This window comes from Typopeltis vanoorti, chromosome 19 (genome assembly GCF_054136105.1).
Source record: "Typopeltis vanoorti isolate ZY-2024b chromosome 19, IOZ_Tvanoo_1.0, whole genome shotgun sequence".
Lineage (NCBI taxonomy): Eukaryota > Metazoa > Arthropoda > Arachnida > Uropygi > Thelyphonidae > Typopeltis > Typopeltis vanoorti.
The window spans coordinates 43,656,370-43,674,042 of record NC_143567.1 but is presented as its reverse complement, the minus strand read 5'-3'; the positions used below and the strand labels follow the sequence as shown (position 1 = coordinate 43,674,042).

The window sequence follows — 17,673 nt, the reverse complement described above, 5'->3', positions numbered from 1 at the left end:
CCCATCTTTCTCCTGTCTGCTAGCGTGTTGTCCACAAATTTTCAATCTCTCCTCATAATTTACATTCCACAGTCCCGATATCATCTTTAACGCTCTCCTTTGCACCTTTTCATTGTATCTGCATCACCTCGGAAACCAGGATACCAGATCTGCGCACCAGATCTATGACCTCATCTGAGTAGTCCAGATGAGGTCATATCAGTCTTGTAAAGAGGCAAAATGACTTCCTTATTCTTAAATGTCAGCTTTCATTTAAGCATTGCAGTTATCCTCTGAGTTATATTCGTAGTTCTTTTGCTATATGACCCGTGAACTTCAACTTCCAATCTATTAAAAAAACTACAAGATTCCTAGTCTGGTCAGTTTCTTCTAGCATAATCTCGCCAATATAATACACCATTGGATATCTGATTACACCAAAGTGCATTTTTCTGACATGGAACTGATAGCTATTTATGCATACCCACAATTCCAACTTCTTATTCCGATCATCCTGCATCTAAATCTCCCGTTCCAGTATAGTCGGGCTATTTTAAATAGACTGTTGCTCTCTTGTGCAGTCAGACAAATGCATGGCGACCAGAGCCTCGAGAGTCGAATTATCGTTACTTGAAAGCAGTGTGATGTATTGCTAACAAAAGAAGTGAGGGAATACATAAAGATACCGCGCGTGGCACTTGCGGAAGTGAGGAGGGAGAGGCGTTCTCTCTCTTTCTCTACAAATATAAGAAATATAAGAATGTGAAATGAGATCCCCACGCGTTTCCTCATCGCTATAATACTGATCATAAGAAAATTATATATATGTTACCGCTAAAGTGCAGAAATCAGTTATTCTGCAGATTATCTAGGTATTGTGCAGATTAACTACGGTGATCCGTTAATGTGCGGAAAATTGTTTCATTTCTCAAATTACCTAGGTAATCTGCAAATTACCTAGGTAATCTGCACATTACCTACCAGGCACTCGTTAAAGTGAAAATAAGATCTTTGCTGGAACAACAGCAACGTTTCTGTATGTTTAAATTAAGATAATGTTATTTATTTATTTTTTGATATCTAAAGAATCAAGTTAATATAATCAAACAATCAACAAATTAGTTGATAGAATCAATCATCAATCAATTAATATAATACAAGGAATCAAACGGTTTAAAATATTATTACAATTAAGAAAAAAAACATATGATAAAATTATGTTTACTTATTAAAAAACCAAACTAAAAGTGGATGAACTTTAACGATACGGAAGCCGTTAATGTGCACATTACCTAGGTAAAATGCGGAAAATTCTTGATTCCGCACGTTAACGGAGCAAATCAGTTAATCTGTAGATTAGTTAGGTAATGTGCACATTAACGGTTTTCGCACTTTAGCGGTAACATATATATATATATATCGGTGGGGCGACAGTTGTAAATATCTCGTTTGAGTATAAGTTTTATTAAACATAGCAGGATGCACAATTTAGGACTTAAAAAGAGACTACCTCTTCCTCGCTGATTTAATTTTTTTTTCTCCTCTCATCTTCTTTTTACCCTCTTTTACCTTGCGGTGTCGAGAGTTTATTAATCATCGGACTTCAAGCCGTTCACAGAAGTGAGGTGGTCAGCCCTCCGCCCCGGTGTATCCTATGTCCTGTAGCGTTAAGTTCTCAAGGCTAATTTGCGGGATGAAAAACCCCAGGATAAACCGGGGAAAAAACCCTACTGTCCACGTCCGGCTAACTTGGCTAAGGAAGATCTTTCAGCTCCTCACGTCACCGACGGGAATCGAAACTAGGACACTCCTTCCCAAGGCATGTGGTTGCGAAGCGCACAGCCACTAGGCTAACCGCGCGGACTTTTTTTTTTTCTTTTTCAAATTCTAATTTAAAAGATGATAATAGTCTCAAACATAACGTAATTTTTTCGTTCAACTTTGAATGAAGCATTACTTTCAGGTTCCACTCGTTACTAATTTAAAATGCAAGACTGTAAGGGGAAAAAGTACTTCAAGAACCCCCCACCTCCGAATACATGTTTTAATGTCTTCAAAAATCAGGTAGTACATTTAAGTTTCGGGTTCTTTCTGTTCTCTCATAATCAACAGTAATTGAATACTGTTGATTATGTGATAAACTAAGTTAAATGTTGATCGGGAAACAATTACTTGCCTTAACTATTGACTTGCGTTATCTGAAGTGCAAAACTTGGAACCAACTTTGACAAACAAAAATGTCAACGTTTTATGTTGGTTGAAACAAAGTTGAAAAATTAACAAGTTCAATTTGTAAGAATAGCAAAAGGTGGTAAGAAAAGCTCCTATTTTCTTACGCTTCTGCAACACAAAAGCCATTTATTTTGACCAGATAGGTAGTCTGTAAAAACAAACAGGAAGCAATCACAATCTCCAATCTACGCCACATCGTCCTGCGTGGTAGCGTCTTCTTGTTTACCTACCGGTGGAGACAAACGCCTCCGGCTACGGGTCCTCCCCGTAATACAAGCGTGTACTGATCTTTAAACCGGGGACTGAGTAGGCTGATATTTCATTGCTCTCAATAATTAATAAACCTACAGTGTATCAACAGTGAACCATGATCTTTCTACCGAAGGTCAGCCGCCAGCTACGGGGAACTGATATAGGTAGGTGCGCGATAAGTACAATCTAAGCATTACCCAGATAGCAAAGTCACGATTTTATTCCTTTCCCCCAACTAACTCCCCCCACCTCCAATTTTTCTCCTTAACGGATGGCAATAGCAGTTAGTTGATTTGAGTAAAGTGATAATATTTGATGTCAAATCTTTACCGTCTTACGAACGAATTCAATTAAGGAACCCAATCAAGGGAATTTAAAAAGCTTCCAACATCACAGAGCATCCTTGTATTCCAATCTTTTCATTTAAAAGAGCAAAACCCAATCCGAATACCGTTTTGATAACTTGGAATCAAATCAGAATTTCAATCAGTGTCTAAACTCTTATTTCAGTTTGGCACTAATAAATGTTATTCGTTCCAGAATGCATTAAATACCTGTAAAATTAACTATGACAAGGAGGGCAAATTGGAATTAGTGGAAGGTAATGATTAATTGCATGTAGTTATACCGGTGTCAATGATAAATCCCTTGGAAGCAATATTAATAGCTTCTTTCAAGCAAATTACTGATATTAGTTACATGTCCATTTGTTTTATTGACGTCCCCCCTTTCATTCGCTGTTTCCGACTAAATACTTTGATAGTCATTAAAGGCAATTGCATTCATAAGATCAACTCAAGTTCTAAATAAACTTGCGAAATTTTCTATTAAAAAGATTTTTTCCATCTACTTGCTCTCTAAGATTATGAAAATCAATAACTTATTTTAAGTGGCAAATTTAAAAAGAAAAAGTTCATAAATAATCTAATAAAAAGGAACTTTCGACGCACTGGCTGATCCGTATGCAATATCAGTAACACATTTCAGTCCCCTTAAACAAAGTTGAGTACTGAAAACGATTAAATAAACAACATGACCCCTTTAGGTTCGCTGTAGGATACTGTTAAAGAATTACAAATTGTTATGTAGAGTTTGTGAGATGCAGTGTGACAACTTGCTTTCTTGTGGTCGCTGAAACACCTATTGCACCTTCTCCCTTCCGGAAAACAAATATTTCCATCCTTCGACGCTTTCAATGAGACCTATCGAGAGCGGCCGTCTCTTGAAAATGGGTAGGAGTGGCGTAGCCACACAATGAGGATCTAAGAAAAGCAGCGGTCATTTCGTCCACATAAAGTCACTCCACACCATCTGGAAGGCTGCAGTGTCCGTTGATCGATCTGTAGTTGTCCCTTCCTTCCTCCCTCTCTCTCTCTCTCTCTCTCTCTCTGTTGATCACACGCACAAAACACCTCCCCCCACCCATAGGCCATGAGTATGACCCAAAGCCGGCCAGTGAATGAGAGGGGGGAGAGAGATGGAAATGTTCCTGAGGATAACAACTTATGGTCGTGTTATTATAGTGTATGTTCCTACTGACCATAACTCTGTGTCCTTCCTTTCTAGTGGACCTCCCATAATTCACCCGGAAAGCGAATTTAGTCTCTTCTCTTTCTGTCTCCATCTCTTTCTGGCTTTGATTCCCTGAGTTGATGTTAGCAACGCACCTGAGCGGACAGATCATTAACCGAGTCCTGTCAGATTCGCCAACAGCAATACCTCAATTAAAAGAACATTATGTAGCAGACGGCCATTATATAGCAGGAAGAGAGTCTACAGTTTTATAATTCTTCTTTTTATTTTAATTTTATCATTCCAATTTTTAAATTCATATTGATTCGGGGTCTTCAGTTTATACTACATTCTCACATATTACCTTCAGTTTCTTGAACGCATATGTGATCTTTTAGAATTGTTTTTCAACTTTTTTCCATTTTCGTAAACATCCTAGTGCTTTTAGTGTTAAAAAATACTACAGAATTAACCTTATAAACAATGAAATGTTGCATGACAAATCACCTGTTATGTTTATCCTTTTTTAGCTGTTTTCGTATTATTTTCTAATTTCTCTCATAATCCAGCAATTTTTACTATATGTCCATAATATGCTTGCATATCAGGGGATTACACGCCTTTTACTTGTAAAACCATTCCCGCCAAAACATATAAAACAATTACCATAATACCAAAGTTACTCCCGGAAGATTTTGTAGCAATGTTATTACATCGATTATACAAAACTGACGCTTTTATACAGGTCTGTAATATTTTATTTGTATCCTAAATAACGGAATTTACACAAAGTTGATTGGTTAGTAAGTAATTTAGATTAAGCCAAAACCATCAAAACTATGAGGGGAGAGTATTTTATCTCTCTCTCCATATATATATAATGTCTATATATATATATATATATATATATATATATATATATATATATATATATATATATATATATGTTAAAGATATACCAAGCTATTTTAAACCTGGTTTTACTCCATTTCCCAAGTAAGCAAACAGACAAACAAGTCAAGTTTGCGCCTGCAGTTGTTGCAAGTCTAGCTGACCCTGCACGTAGTGCAAGACCAAGGCAACTCATGGTAAAAGTAGAATAAGCTCTGATCACTAATCTTAATATTTACCCTTTATATATATATATATATATATAGAGAGAGAGAGAGAGAGAGAGGGGCGGTAAACTTATTGTCATTTACAACATATAATTTTGTATAGTTTTTTGTTATGCTTAATATTAGTCTTAAAAATTATTCTATTTACACCTAACTTGTGATTGCAACACATTCCAATAATCATCCAAATTTCATTAAAATCCCTCTGGAAAGAGTGGAGGGTTTTATATAGATACAAACAAAATGAGTTTCATAATCGCTTACACATTTTACAAATTCACTTAAAATAAATCAGGTGTAAAAAATAACATAAAAATGTTATTTTATTTATTTTAAATTATTTTAATTTTATTATTTAATTTAGTTATACTTTGCTGAAAAACACTTTTATTGTACACAATATCCTGTGGGTGGGTGGGTGTGTTTCGATAGATACCGTATATGGAAAAAGGAGTTTTAATAGAAACTATTCATTGAGATCATTTTAAAGTCAAAACTAATTTTTGAATATATAATAGTTTTTGCTCACGTGTACACGAGTTTACTATGCACGACGGAAAAGGATCTGGCTGAATTAACTTAACAACTCCTTCACAATACACGGTCTCAACTGACATGCTAACATTGTTTCGGTCTACTAATAGCAGCCAGAAGACAAGTCTCGTGCTTTTAAGGAAGCACCCAGTGTCCAAATTGGATGGAAAAGGTTTACGAGCTCAGAAATGACCCTCATATTGCACTTGATGGTACTGCTATTGAACTTGATGGCTAGTCAAGCTGCTGACCAGTATACTTCCCCTTATCCTCGCTTCACTCCGCCCCCCCCCCCTTGTGGCCTTTCTGTCTTCCCCACCTGTTAAAGAGAATAGAGGAGCAATAGAGTAGGATGCGTCTTTTGGGCTAAATTGCTTGGCTTTGTCTTATACACACACCTGGGTGTGAAAAGGAGGTGTGTAGGTCCCTAAATTTGGACCTACTTGGATGAAGCAATAAAAATAAAACGAATGACCAGATGTCAACTAATGGCACATTAAAATACAGTATAGTAAATACCAGCTACTGATAACAGCTTGCCATAACAATGAATATCGAAATAGTAGTAAGGGTGAATAAAGATATATCTTTAAAAATACAGTCGTTAAAGATTAACGCATTCAGAAATTAATTTTTAATCATAATTTTTAATTATTTGTAAAAAGGTTTAGCGCTCATGCAACACATATGATTCACTGATGTTTGTAGACTGGTTTAATAAAAACTTGAAAAAAGAAATCAAATATATCCCAATATTTAACTATTCAAATGTCTATAGGAGTTTTTAATTACTTGGAGTAAAGAACTTTTTCGAAGATATTGCTGTAAGTGCCAAATACTGTCATAGACAAACTGAAATATCAGAAAAACAACTTGTGACATTCTTTAAATCACCATTTCAAGTCCAATTTCTGTTCCTTATTGCTAGTCTTATATACTTAGTGGCCAAAATATTTCATGAAATGGAATCCACCAGTAACACCCGGGTAGCCAACATGTGTCCGTGACAGGTTCCTCCAGCTGCAAGTAGGTTGTACAGTGCCTTCCTCCAAGACAATACTGTCTTCAAGTGTGTGTGTGTGTGTGTGTGTGTGTGTGTGTGTGTGTGTGTGTGTGTGTGAGCGCGCGCGTGCACGTGTGCATGCGTGCGTGTATGTCAGAGAGAGAGGGGGGAGGGATGATGACGATAGTGATGAGTAGAGGTTGTAGCCTGAGTGACCACGAAGGGGAGAAAAACAATGAAAAACCATATAGAAACCATATAGGCCTACAAGAATATATCGGACCCTTTGCTCTGCTATGATGTCTCTAGTATACCGAGAATGATGTGATAAACAGAAAACATCAAGACAACGTGGGGCATGTGGCCAGAAACAGCTGATCGATTCAAGAGGCAGAGAAAAGATCAAGAAGAAGGAGAGAGAGAGAGAGCGTAAAGTCCAACTGATCTATTACAACTGGTCAAATGACAGCGTTGTATTCATTCCGGACACTGTCCCGAATGAGATATGATGCAGTCAACTATTGAACATACCCACGCCTGTGTAAAATAAACAAGTGGAAGAAGAAACGCACAGAGTGATAGGAATGAAATTAAGATACCCTGTGATGCGTACTGAAAGGCGAAAGTAAAGCGGAACCATGCTCGGTCATAGCATGCAAGGTGGGGGGGAACTGATCGCATGTGCCATGTGTTTTCTTAGAGATCCATAGGATCGCACATTAGTTCAGTCACAAACACATTGAGAAATTGGTATTTTGATTTAAAAGACCTGTGTTCGAATCCTATCAAGAATGCAAGAAACCATTATAAAGACTTTCGCAGCTGAAGGTGAATTAGCAGGTTACATAAAATGGTAGCGGGATTCATTGCCATAGTTGCTTCAGTCGCAACTATGGCAATTTTATTAGTAGAGCAAAGAATGAATGTCGCCGCCCGCTTGACCTTCGTTGTCAACTAAGCACACTCACTCCTGTTGAACATTTAAAACATCCAACATATGATGGATAATCCAACAGAACAAGTGTCATCCAAGAATGATTTTAGGACCCTGATACTAACTTTCCCTAATGAGAGAGTGAGATCACTGATAAACCTCCCTCGCATTGTGCATCTTTTGAACAGCAGAACAAGATGTTCATGACAAGAACTCATGGTGAACTTCAGGAAATCATCATATCTTCCTGAACGGGATACTTATGTAGTATGCCTGAAACCTCTTTTCAGGTAGTTGACGTCTCAGGGTACATTATATATATATATATATACAGTTCGTAGAACATTTTATACTAATTAGTAGGTTTCTGATAGCCTATGTCGAAAAGCATCGAGGATACGTTTGAAACTAACCAACAACTCCTTTTCAAATTCTCTACTAGTAAACTATGAATGTTAAATTTTCTTCCAATGTCCGAACTGACATAAGCAAAATTAAAAGTTTCTTAACAATGAGTGCATATTTATTCGGTTATTGTGTTATATCTCTCAGTTCAAAACATTTACCAGGGGCACTTACATTTCTTATTAATGAACTTTTTGCCTAAACTTTCGAATACTATTTTTACTGCATAATAAAAAAAAATACTTACAACTATTAAGATAGAAATAATAAATCGAAAGCTTCTCAACATATTGTATTCTTATGGTCTATCTTCCCCCTTTTGTATTTGGATTGCCAGGTTCCTCTCAGATCGTTCACTACGTATAATAGTGGAAAGTGTTTTCTCTTCAGATATTTTATTATTACCATAGGTGTTGCTAAGGGCTCTGTGTTATTTCATTCACTTTCTTTCTCATACACATAAACGGCCTTCTCTCACTGACATCAAACGCTATCCACAGTTTTGCTGATGAGTGCTCTCTCTATTCCATAGACAAAACCTTGCTGCGCTCAAACATCTCAAGCTTTAAAATTACCCAAAAAATCAGTGCCCTAAGTGCTGATTCAGTATCCCTTAGATGTGTGATAACAACCTGTTCGCCTTTAATACTCCCAAAACACAATTTTTCATTTTTTTTTCTCACAAAAAAGACCTTACAAAATATTCCTCAACTAAAAATTACTGATATGAACTTAGTTCTTTCACTGCCCTTACTTTTAATAATACTCAACTGAATAGTCATGACGAGATTTCTCTTCTCTCATGACATTTATCCCTGGTTTTTCCTGTCACAAACACATTACTTTCTATAGCATTCTCAGCGTCCAAATCTTGAATCTTTTTTAGCTCAAGTTACTCCCCTCCAGTTACTTACGCTGTACAAATCCTAAATCTGTTCAATCTTGGAATGCACTTTCGCATTTGGGATGGTGCGCTTAAAACCTCTCTAAAAGTCGTGGATGTTCTTCATAAAAGATCAGTTAGGTTGACTGACGACTCCCTGTTAATTGCGTGTCTTTCGTTGTTTTAATCCAAAGCAACAAAAGCTTTTGCATTTGTTGCAAATTTATAAATAACAGCTGTTTTTTATTTATATTTTTTTTTATTAATAATCGTCTTACTGACAGAATGTGGGCTTTGGCGACTTTGCCAAATCGCCTCGATATTGCACTAATTAAAAGACCGATGGTCTTTTAAAATAGTGCATATTTAAATGACTGATAATCGGTCTTTTAAATATTATGCCTTGCATAGACATTTAATGCCTTAAAAACTAGCATTCAAACAGCACTCTGCCATTACTTCTACTACACGATTTTCACTAAACGCTCCGAAACAATATTTTAGCACTTTTGTTGTCTTTTATCTATTTTTCTGTCAATAAATGAAGTTTTATTATCATTATAAATAAATCTTTCACGACTTTTTTTGTCCCCCAAAGTGAGTGCAAGTAGCACTACTCAGTCCTAATTTTTTTTGGAAATAGGTTGGCACCTGTCTCCACCTTTGCCATTGTTAGAAGATCAGTGCGATTTACAGCAAGTGTGCAATGTAAGATTAATTTTTTTGAAGAAGAGAGTTCATTTTGTCAACGTAAAGCAGCAATGAAAGTAACGCTTTCTTTTTTATTGTTCCAAAAACTGAGGGAAATGTATGCACATACATTTGCATACATTTCCCCCAGTTTTATGTGTGTATATATATAAAATGTATTTTATTGATATAAATATAAAAATTATGTCGCTAAGATCATTCTTACCTGGTGCACAAAAACATCAGGACCGCCGTCATACGGTGTGATAAACCCCCAACCTTTGGCCACGTTGAACCACTTGCACTTTCCTCTTCTTCGACCTGTCGTTGCCCCTGTGCCCCCTACAAAGGGATAAAAAAAGCTGTTAACATTTCAACGATTTAAAGAAGCGAAAGTTCTGCTGATCTCTCTCTCTCTCTCTCATTCATATCAGCATGCATTATATGCCTGCAACGTGTCATTTCGAAAATGCAAACAGAAGGCAGTTTTAACCTTAACCCACCTTTGTAACAATGCCGCCCATAAGAGACGCATATTCTTTCATGTGATGCTCTGAATTGATAGTTTCATCAAACATTGCCTTTGAAATAACCCAGGTTCAAATTCTATCTGCGACAAGAGGAATTTCTCTTATGCAGAAATGAAATGCCGCAAACTATAGAGAAAACCTATCGAATTGAGCGCAAAAAACAAAATGCTTCAATTTCACTGCTTCCTTGTGTTAACATCCCAAACTTTTGTAATGACTGCATTCAGCTATAGAAATAAAAATGCGAACAACAGTTTTTATGCAAGGAAGTTAGCCTTTGAGGGAAAAATACTTTCCTAATTTATCATCGAAATATGTGAGACCATTATTTTCTCTGTTTGTCCCCAGATCAACGTCTCTAATTTCCTATAAAATGTGATTTGATTTTGCTTTACTAAACTGCTTTTTCAGTTTACACCATATTAATAACGCAAAAAAGCATGCTTCTATTCTGGCATTACGTTTATTCAAAATGTTATCATATATATGATGTTTCGAATAAGAGAATGGACCAGAAAACTCCTGTGCTCTTGATTACAGGTACAAGTTTCATTGATTTATTTATAAATTCAAGCATCAGTGAGTTTTGTTTTGTTTTTTCCTTCTTCTTCTTCTTCTTCTTGTAATGAAGTGAATGTGTAATGTATGAAAAAGATACCAAAATAGTACAGGAATGATAGTTTATCTTCTCAACAACATTACCATTATTTTTTTTAATTCTCAACAACAACAATATATATTTCATCATCATCATCATATTCCTGCCATGTACCCTCAAGGGGTGTACAGGATATGATAGTACTACATGAAAAAATTACATCATTATAAATTACTAATATATTAATATTACTAATATATATATATATATTTCTTATAGCAGAAAATTCAATATTGCAAAAAAAAAAAAAAATAATAATAATAAAATAAAATAAAATAAATAAAAATATTACTATTACACTGATAGCAATACTACGACGAAAACACTGGTTTCCAATATGTTTATAAGAAATAAATCACAATCGCTTCAAAAAAAAAAAAAAGAAAAAATCTTACATTCTGGAAGAATGTCTTGAACAATATACTTTGCATGCGACAAGTTTATCTTAAGTACAATAATTCACATTTTATCAACAGAAAAGTATTTCACATGCAAAAAGAAAAATCTCAGTCTTCTTTGAAATGAATCAAATTGTTACTAGATGGTGATGGCTGTCATGCATGTTTATCTTCCGGTAAATCAGCTAAGTTAACCGGAAGTAAAAATTACAGTTCTTCGGTGCAATTTCAGTAGCCAAAAGACCTAATCTATCCAAAGGGATTAAAAAAAAAAAAAAAAACCTGGGAAACACCTTGCAATAAAAACAACAAAAAACTGCACATGCTGTTATATGGATGTCTTTTCTTAACCCTGTGATATTTGGGGGTGATATGAAGGCAAACCATCTGCTCCGGTGTGTATTTTGAAAGAAAGCCTGAAACGCCGTTTTCTCTGATATCTATTTATTTATTTTTTTAAGTTTTGGCAGTACACTCTAATCAGCTATGAATAGTAGAACTTGGAACCTTCTTCCCCATAATTTTTTCATCTCCTCAAATTAATTGGTTTATGATTCCAGGTGGATGCCAATCTGCCGGAAAGATCGCTTTTTATTATTGTTATTATTGCTATCTTCCCTGGGATCTTCAGGATAATTCGCTTTGTTCGAAGAATGCTGACGGAATACTAAATGATATTACGGAAATAATACAGAAACTGTATTAAAGGATAGATTACTGTCGTCTAAAAGTTACCTTTAGGATTACCGTTCCATATCTATCTATTTATCTGTTTAGTTTTCTCTAAATTATTATTATTTATTTATTTTTATTTTTTGAATAGCCTGCAAATCCAGTCCAAGTGAAAACTTGAACTCCCTTTCTGGTGATCATTGCATCTAATATGAGCACTCAGTGATAGAGTGTCAAAATATTTTATGCAGAACGAAATGAAAAGAGTAAAGAAAGGAAGAGATGCACTTCTCGGAAAGTTATTCATTGGGAATTTTTGTTACTGACCGTTTAGATATATATTTACTGTTGGTTGCATTAGCTGAGAAGAACTAAGGCCACAAGGCTGTGCTCTTTATATTTGTGTGTAGGTCGTAACCTGAAGCTCCTTCGGTCGTCTGAGGACAGCTAGAAGCCTGGAATTCCTTAACGGATTCAATACCAGCTGGCTCTTGATACGGAAGAAATATGTGTCTCGTAGAGTTCACTTTCATTTTATATATCTAACTCTAAATTCACAAGAAAATTGCAGTTCTCCAAAATATCGCACTTTTTGATAAGGTTCTAGTCAAGGGACCCTGCTGGCCAGTAAATGTTAGGAATCTACAGGAGTCGCGCACATTCTTGCAAGGTTACACAACCGTCAAGCGATACTGCAACACTTTCCCAACAGACAGACAGAAGGGAAGAAAGAAAGAAAAACGCTCTCTAATTGTGGTGACGTTCGTCAACAGTTTGAAGCATACAAACACATGCCTGATTCGGTCTCATGTAATCATCTCCAAACTTACAATCATGTGGATTAATAGGACTTTCTATTCGTGATCAGCAATTCAAAATGTGTATCCTTGACATCACGATCTTGAAGGCGTTTGCTTTTATTGCGAGCGATGGTGATTTTTCCAAGCATGTACACAGCTGAGAATATCAAGTTTATCATTGTTCTTACTGCAGTGGGCACATAGAATTTTGAATTTTTGGCAATATCTCTGCCGTTAGCATAAGCAGATATATCACTGGATATATTCTGTATGAAAATTCATTATACCTACTCATCCCATGCTATCCGAGACAGTTGCCATTGTGTAGGTGCTTTTATATCCAATGCGATGTGTGATATACAAATTATCTACTTACAACATAATGAGCCACTAAAGCAACTCAACTGTTAAAATGATTTTCTACCACAGAGGCAGTAAAACAGTGTAACCTTGTCAAGAAGTAAACTACTCCTTGACAAGTTTACTCTATACCACTTTGAATCAGAAGGCTTGTATTTTTAAATTTAAAAAAAAAGTCCAAGATTTGGAGGTTTTACGCCAGTTGTCCATTTTTTTCTTTTGTCCAGACATGGTATTTGCATCGCTTATCTAATTAACGTCTCAAGATAGTAGATAATTTTGCTAATTTCATAAACTTGCAATATTTCAAATTACCTATGTTGAATTGATAACTGGCTGGATAATTCAGTTAGGTTAGTGTTCATTGTACTACTTATGTATAAGTCGTGCTAGGAACGATAAGAGAGAGAGAGTGAGAGAGAGAGAGAGAGAGTGTGTGTGTGTGTGTGTGTGTGTGTGTGTGTGTGTGTGTGTGTGTGTGTGTGTGTGTGTGTGTGTGTGTGTGTGTGTGTGTGTGTGTGTGTGTGTGTGTGTGTGTGTGCGTGCGTGAGTGCGTGAGTGCGTGGGTGGGTGCGTGCGCGCGTGCAACTGAGCTTTTTTAACTTACAGCTTCTCATAAAGATCGGCAAAAGACCCCTATGCAGAGCAACAGGTTTACATGACCTAATAATGTTTACTGTTGCAATATGACAAGTGCCTTCGTGGGATCTCTCTCTTTACTGGTCTAAGGACAACGTCGTACGGTTCGAGAGGTAGTTGAGGCGAAACAAGAAACCAAATGGCCTTGCGGGCTACGATAACGTGGATGGATTAGCCTGTGGTAATGAAATTGATGAGATACTAAAGCACATTTGGGCGGGGTTATTTCACTGGCTGTTGTATAAATATATGAAAACAAAATGGACAAAATATTTTTTTTTTTTCAGAAAAAAAAACTTCTTGTGAACAGTGGCTGTAAATATTCATTTTAATCCAAGCTAAATATTACTATTTCACCGTATATTATTATCAAGTGTGGTCCTACTGTTCCATAATGAGTTACAACGCATGCTTATATACACACATAACCAAATGACCTGTGCACATTTTTTATTGTCCTATATTTTTTCCTTAAAAGCATAAAATATTTATTATTAAAATTTATTATGCTTTTAGTAAATTAGTATTTACTAAAATTTACATAATTATGTCAAAAGGCATTTGCTACTTTATATATATATATATATATATATATATATATATATATATATATATATATATATATATATATATTAATGTTGCGCTGTCCGAAGAGATATTGTGATTTATCTGTTTATCTTTGCTTGCGAAACTTTGATCCATTAAAATCCATCGATTTTGTGACTTGTACGACTGCCACTAATATAGCAATAATGAGAAATACATTTTGTTCTCGGGAATAGTTTCTTATATTGATTTTTGTGCCATTATTTAGGAGTGATATCCGAAATTTCATAACATCGTAAAAATTATATAATGATATTTTCCATGTAATTTTGTGATTTTAAATCGATTTTAAGTTTAAAGGTTATGTATGTCTGACTAATAAAACCAAGATAAATAATAATGATGTATTGAAAGAAAAAAGTTCCGTTTGTAAATCATTATAAGAATGTAAAGTAATGTTTCGATCACGACATTAGATTTCATGAAATCTAATGTCATGATCGAAATGAGATATGCGCTGCTAACAATGTTCTGAGTTTGAATCCACCTTATGTCATGAATATTATCTTAATATGAAAAAAAAAGAGAATAGTTTATGAATAAAACTAATAATTAAGTATTTTCCTCAACATTGGACTTTGTCTTCAAATATCTTTAACCCAGTTAAAGATATTTGAAGTTAAAGTTAACTTTAACACACACACACACACACACACACACACACACACATACACTTTGGCACTAAACTATTGCTGTTTTGAAGTAGCATGTGCTACTAGATAAACTTGACATTCTGTGGGAAAATTCTAACTTTTCTTTTTCTGTGGCCAGTTGAGCATAAAATCCATAAAGCACTGTCACAAAATGCTAAATTATAATATTTTAAACGTTCTGTATTAATTTTTATCGTAATTCCTACCACGAAAGGATGCACCCATAGCTCATCCACCGTACCAACGCAGCCAGGCAGATATTATATAATATAATACATCAAAAAAAGAAAAACATCCTTAATATTTGGACAAGCGAAATGCATTATATTACATCCAGAAACTTAAGGCAGAAACAGAGTCTGCCTGGTTGGGCGGATAGCATCTCTCTCTCTCTCTCTCTCTCTCTCTCTCTCTCTCTCTCTCTCTACCAATAGGATGTGGGTTCGAATCCCACTGTAACATGTATATGTGTGAAAGCTTTTAGATGTAAGGTAATTTTCATCAGCCAATGGTGAGTCCAACACCATCTCGCCCAGCTTGTTGGAAGATTGAAGTAACTTGAAAAATGTTTGGCGTCAAGAGTTTAAATTTCGAAAAAAGAAAGAAAAAAAAAAGTGGCTTGGCCACGCATTTCAAAAATGATCCTCCATTCAATCTGTTGATCGAATCGAGGATCATTTCATCACTCTGACACAACTCTTTAGTCTTTTAAGCAGGAAGTGACCAGGCCTCCTCTCATCTTATAGAGGGAGGTTTCCAGCATACGTGTTCTTATTTCTTCGAAAACAGAGTTTCTAATATATACAGCTTCATACTATTTATTGTATAGCTAAACAATATTAAACTTTGAATGCTCATAATATTGCAATCGAATAATTATGTTACAATATGGCATCCTTGCGGAACTGCAAAGATTACGTTTAGTCCATAATAAAGCTCTAGATTGTAAAAAATGTTGTCAACTTATAACGCATTAGCAGAGTGGGCTAACGGTTATGTAATTCGGGAACTCTGATCTAAAAACCAACCACCGAACTCTTTTCAAGCCACTTCACACCTCCAACACGCCAACTTGTAGATTGGAAAGCGGAGGCGCTTCGACTCACCAGGACTGCATTCTTTCCAATTCAAGAAAACATTTTGAACACTCACTTTTCTGCATCAGAAGTAATCAAAAATAATAAAAATAAAACGCATACGGTGACAAATAGAATCTGCAACCCGAAAGCTAATATAAAACTTATGTAGTATTCAAAGCGCGATAAGCAGTGGAGTCTATATCATTTGTAAACATGTTTACGTTCCCTCTTCTTCTTTTTAAAAATGATTTTCTTAATGACGACTGCTTTACATTGACCGCACGATGATTATTGCCAGATAATTTTTCGCATATTTTTGATCTTATGCAAAAGAAATAAAATGCATTCCACAACGCAATGATAACAATAGTATGCCATATCGCTGCCAGTATTTCCGGTTACGTAATAAGCCAATGAATTTATCCAGTGGGGGTCTATATAGACAACGGGCGAAGAATAGAAAATACACACAAAGTAGTCACGCAGAGAAAGACGCGGGGAGAGTCACTAGCCAATCGTGTTCCAGCGAATGAGGTAGTCATTGAAAGACGCCAAAAAAAGAGTTATAGATGAAGCAGGGCGAGGACCGGTTGTTTCCTGGAACTTCGGAAATTCTTGAAGGCTCTAGAATTCCTTAGCAACCCACAGCCTCAGGGTTAGAGATTACGGTAGCAACAGAAGAGTAGTTGAAGAATACGGTGTTGCTGTGGGTGTGGTTTAGAAATAACTGTGAACCGATCTTTTATTTGAGCACAAAACGAAAAGTTAATTACCATAAATAGTATCTATTAGAGAAGATCTATGGAATTTTTTTACAGTTTGTCACAAGTTTTTGCGCCTCCCATCGTGGAAGAGTAAATCGTTTTCATTTCTGCAAACTTTTTTCTTGTCGCTGCAGATTAATTTTTGTACAAAAGTATATTGGTTTTAAAAAATAGAAGAAAGTTCATGTCGCTGGGTGCATCCTATGCTCACTCAACTGGCTATAAATGTAGGCCCCATCTATGGAAAACAATCTAAATATACATTAAGTTTATATGATTGTAATGCAAGTCAGCGTATAGTACACTAGTATTAGCACCGTAAGTAGGCTAAGGATTTTTTATTCATCTTTAACTGGTTAGAAAACTGGTTAGAGAGGCTAAACATGGAACTTTTTCAAGCCAATTCAAACCTCTAAAAGTAGGGAAGTGATCTCACACCGGACGATGAAATTCATCTCCCACTTAAAGACAATCAAACGCCCATGCCTACTTCAGCATTCGAACAAACAGCCTGTTGGTTGGAGAGCAGATACGCTATCCACTGATAATATATACGATACTGGCTGTTAATGTATATTACAGTGTTAGACAATAGCGACGAATCTCGTTGTCAGACTCAACAGCACAATTGATACGGATTTGCATAATCTAATCTAGAGTTACATTATAGTTGACAAAATAAGGATATGTCCTTCCATCACGGTCAGCCAGTATTTTTAATATATTTGATATTATTCGTTTTTTTTTTCACTAATTATTGCATGTTTCTTAACAGATTCAGAGTACAGTGGAGAGAATTACTGATCTCAATTCTGATGAACAACGACCATGGAAATAGAAATATCTGTGGAAAATGCACGTAACAGAAAGCGAACTTCACTCTGAAAGAGAGTGGAGTGAATCAGCGAGAGACGGGTCATTGATCAACGTGATTGCTTTCTTCTGTTACCAAATCAAGTATTTTAGGGAGCT

At 35.7% G+C, this 17,673-nt stretch overlaps 1 protein-coding gene across 6 annotated transcripts in view; it reads right to left on the bottom strand.

The window, feature by feature from the left end:
* Positions 1 to 17,673, bottom strand: part of LOC150096050 (protein lin-28 homolog) — a 283,502-nt gene that overhangs the window by 158,519 nt on the left and 107,310 nt on the right. For all 6 annotated transcript variants that reach the window (XM_090409220.1, XM_090409221.1, XM_090409218.1 and 3 more), the window contains exon 2: positions 9,769 to 9,884. In XM_090409220.1, the coding sequence (XP_090265346.1) occupies positions 9,769 to 9,884 (116 nt within the window). The remainder of the gene's footprint in view (positions 1 to 9,768; positions 9,885 to 17,673) is intronic.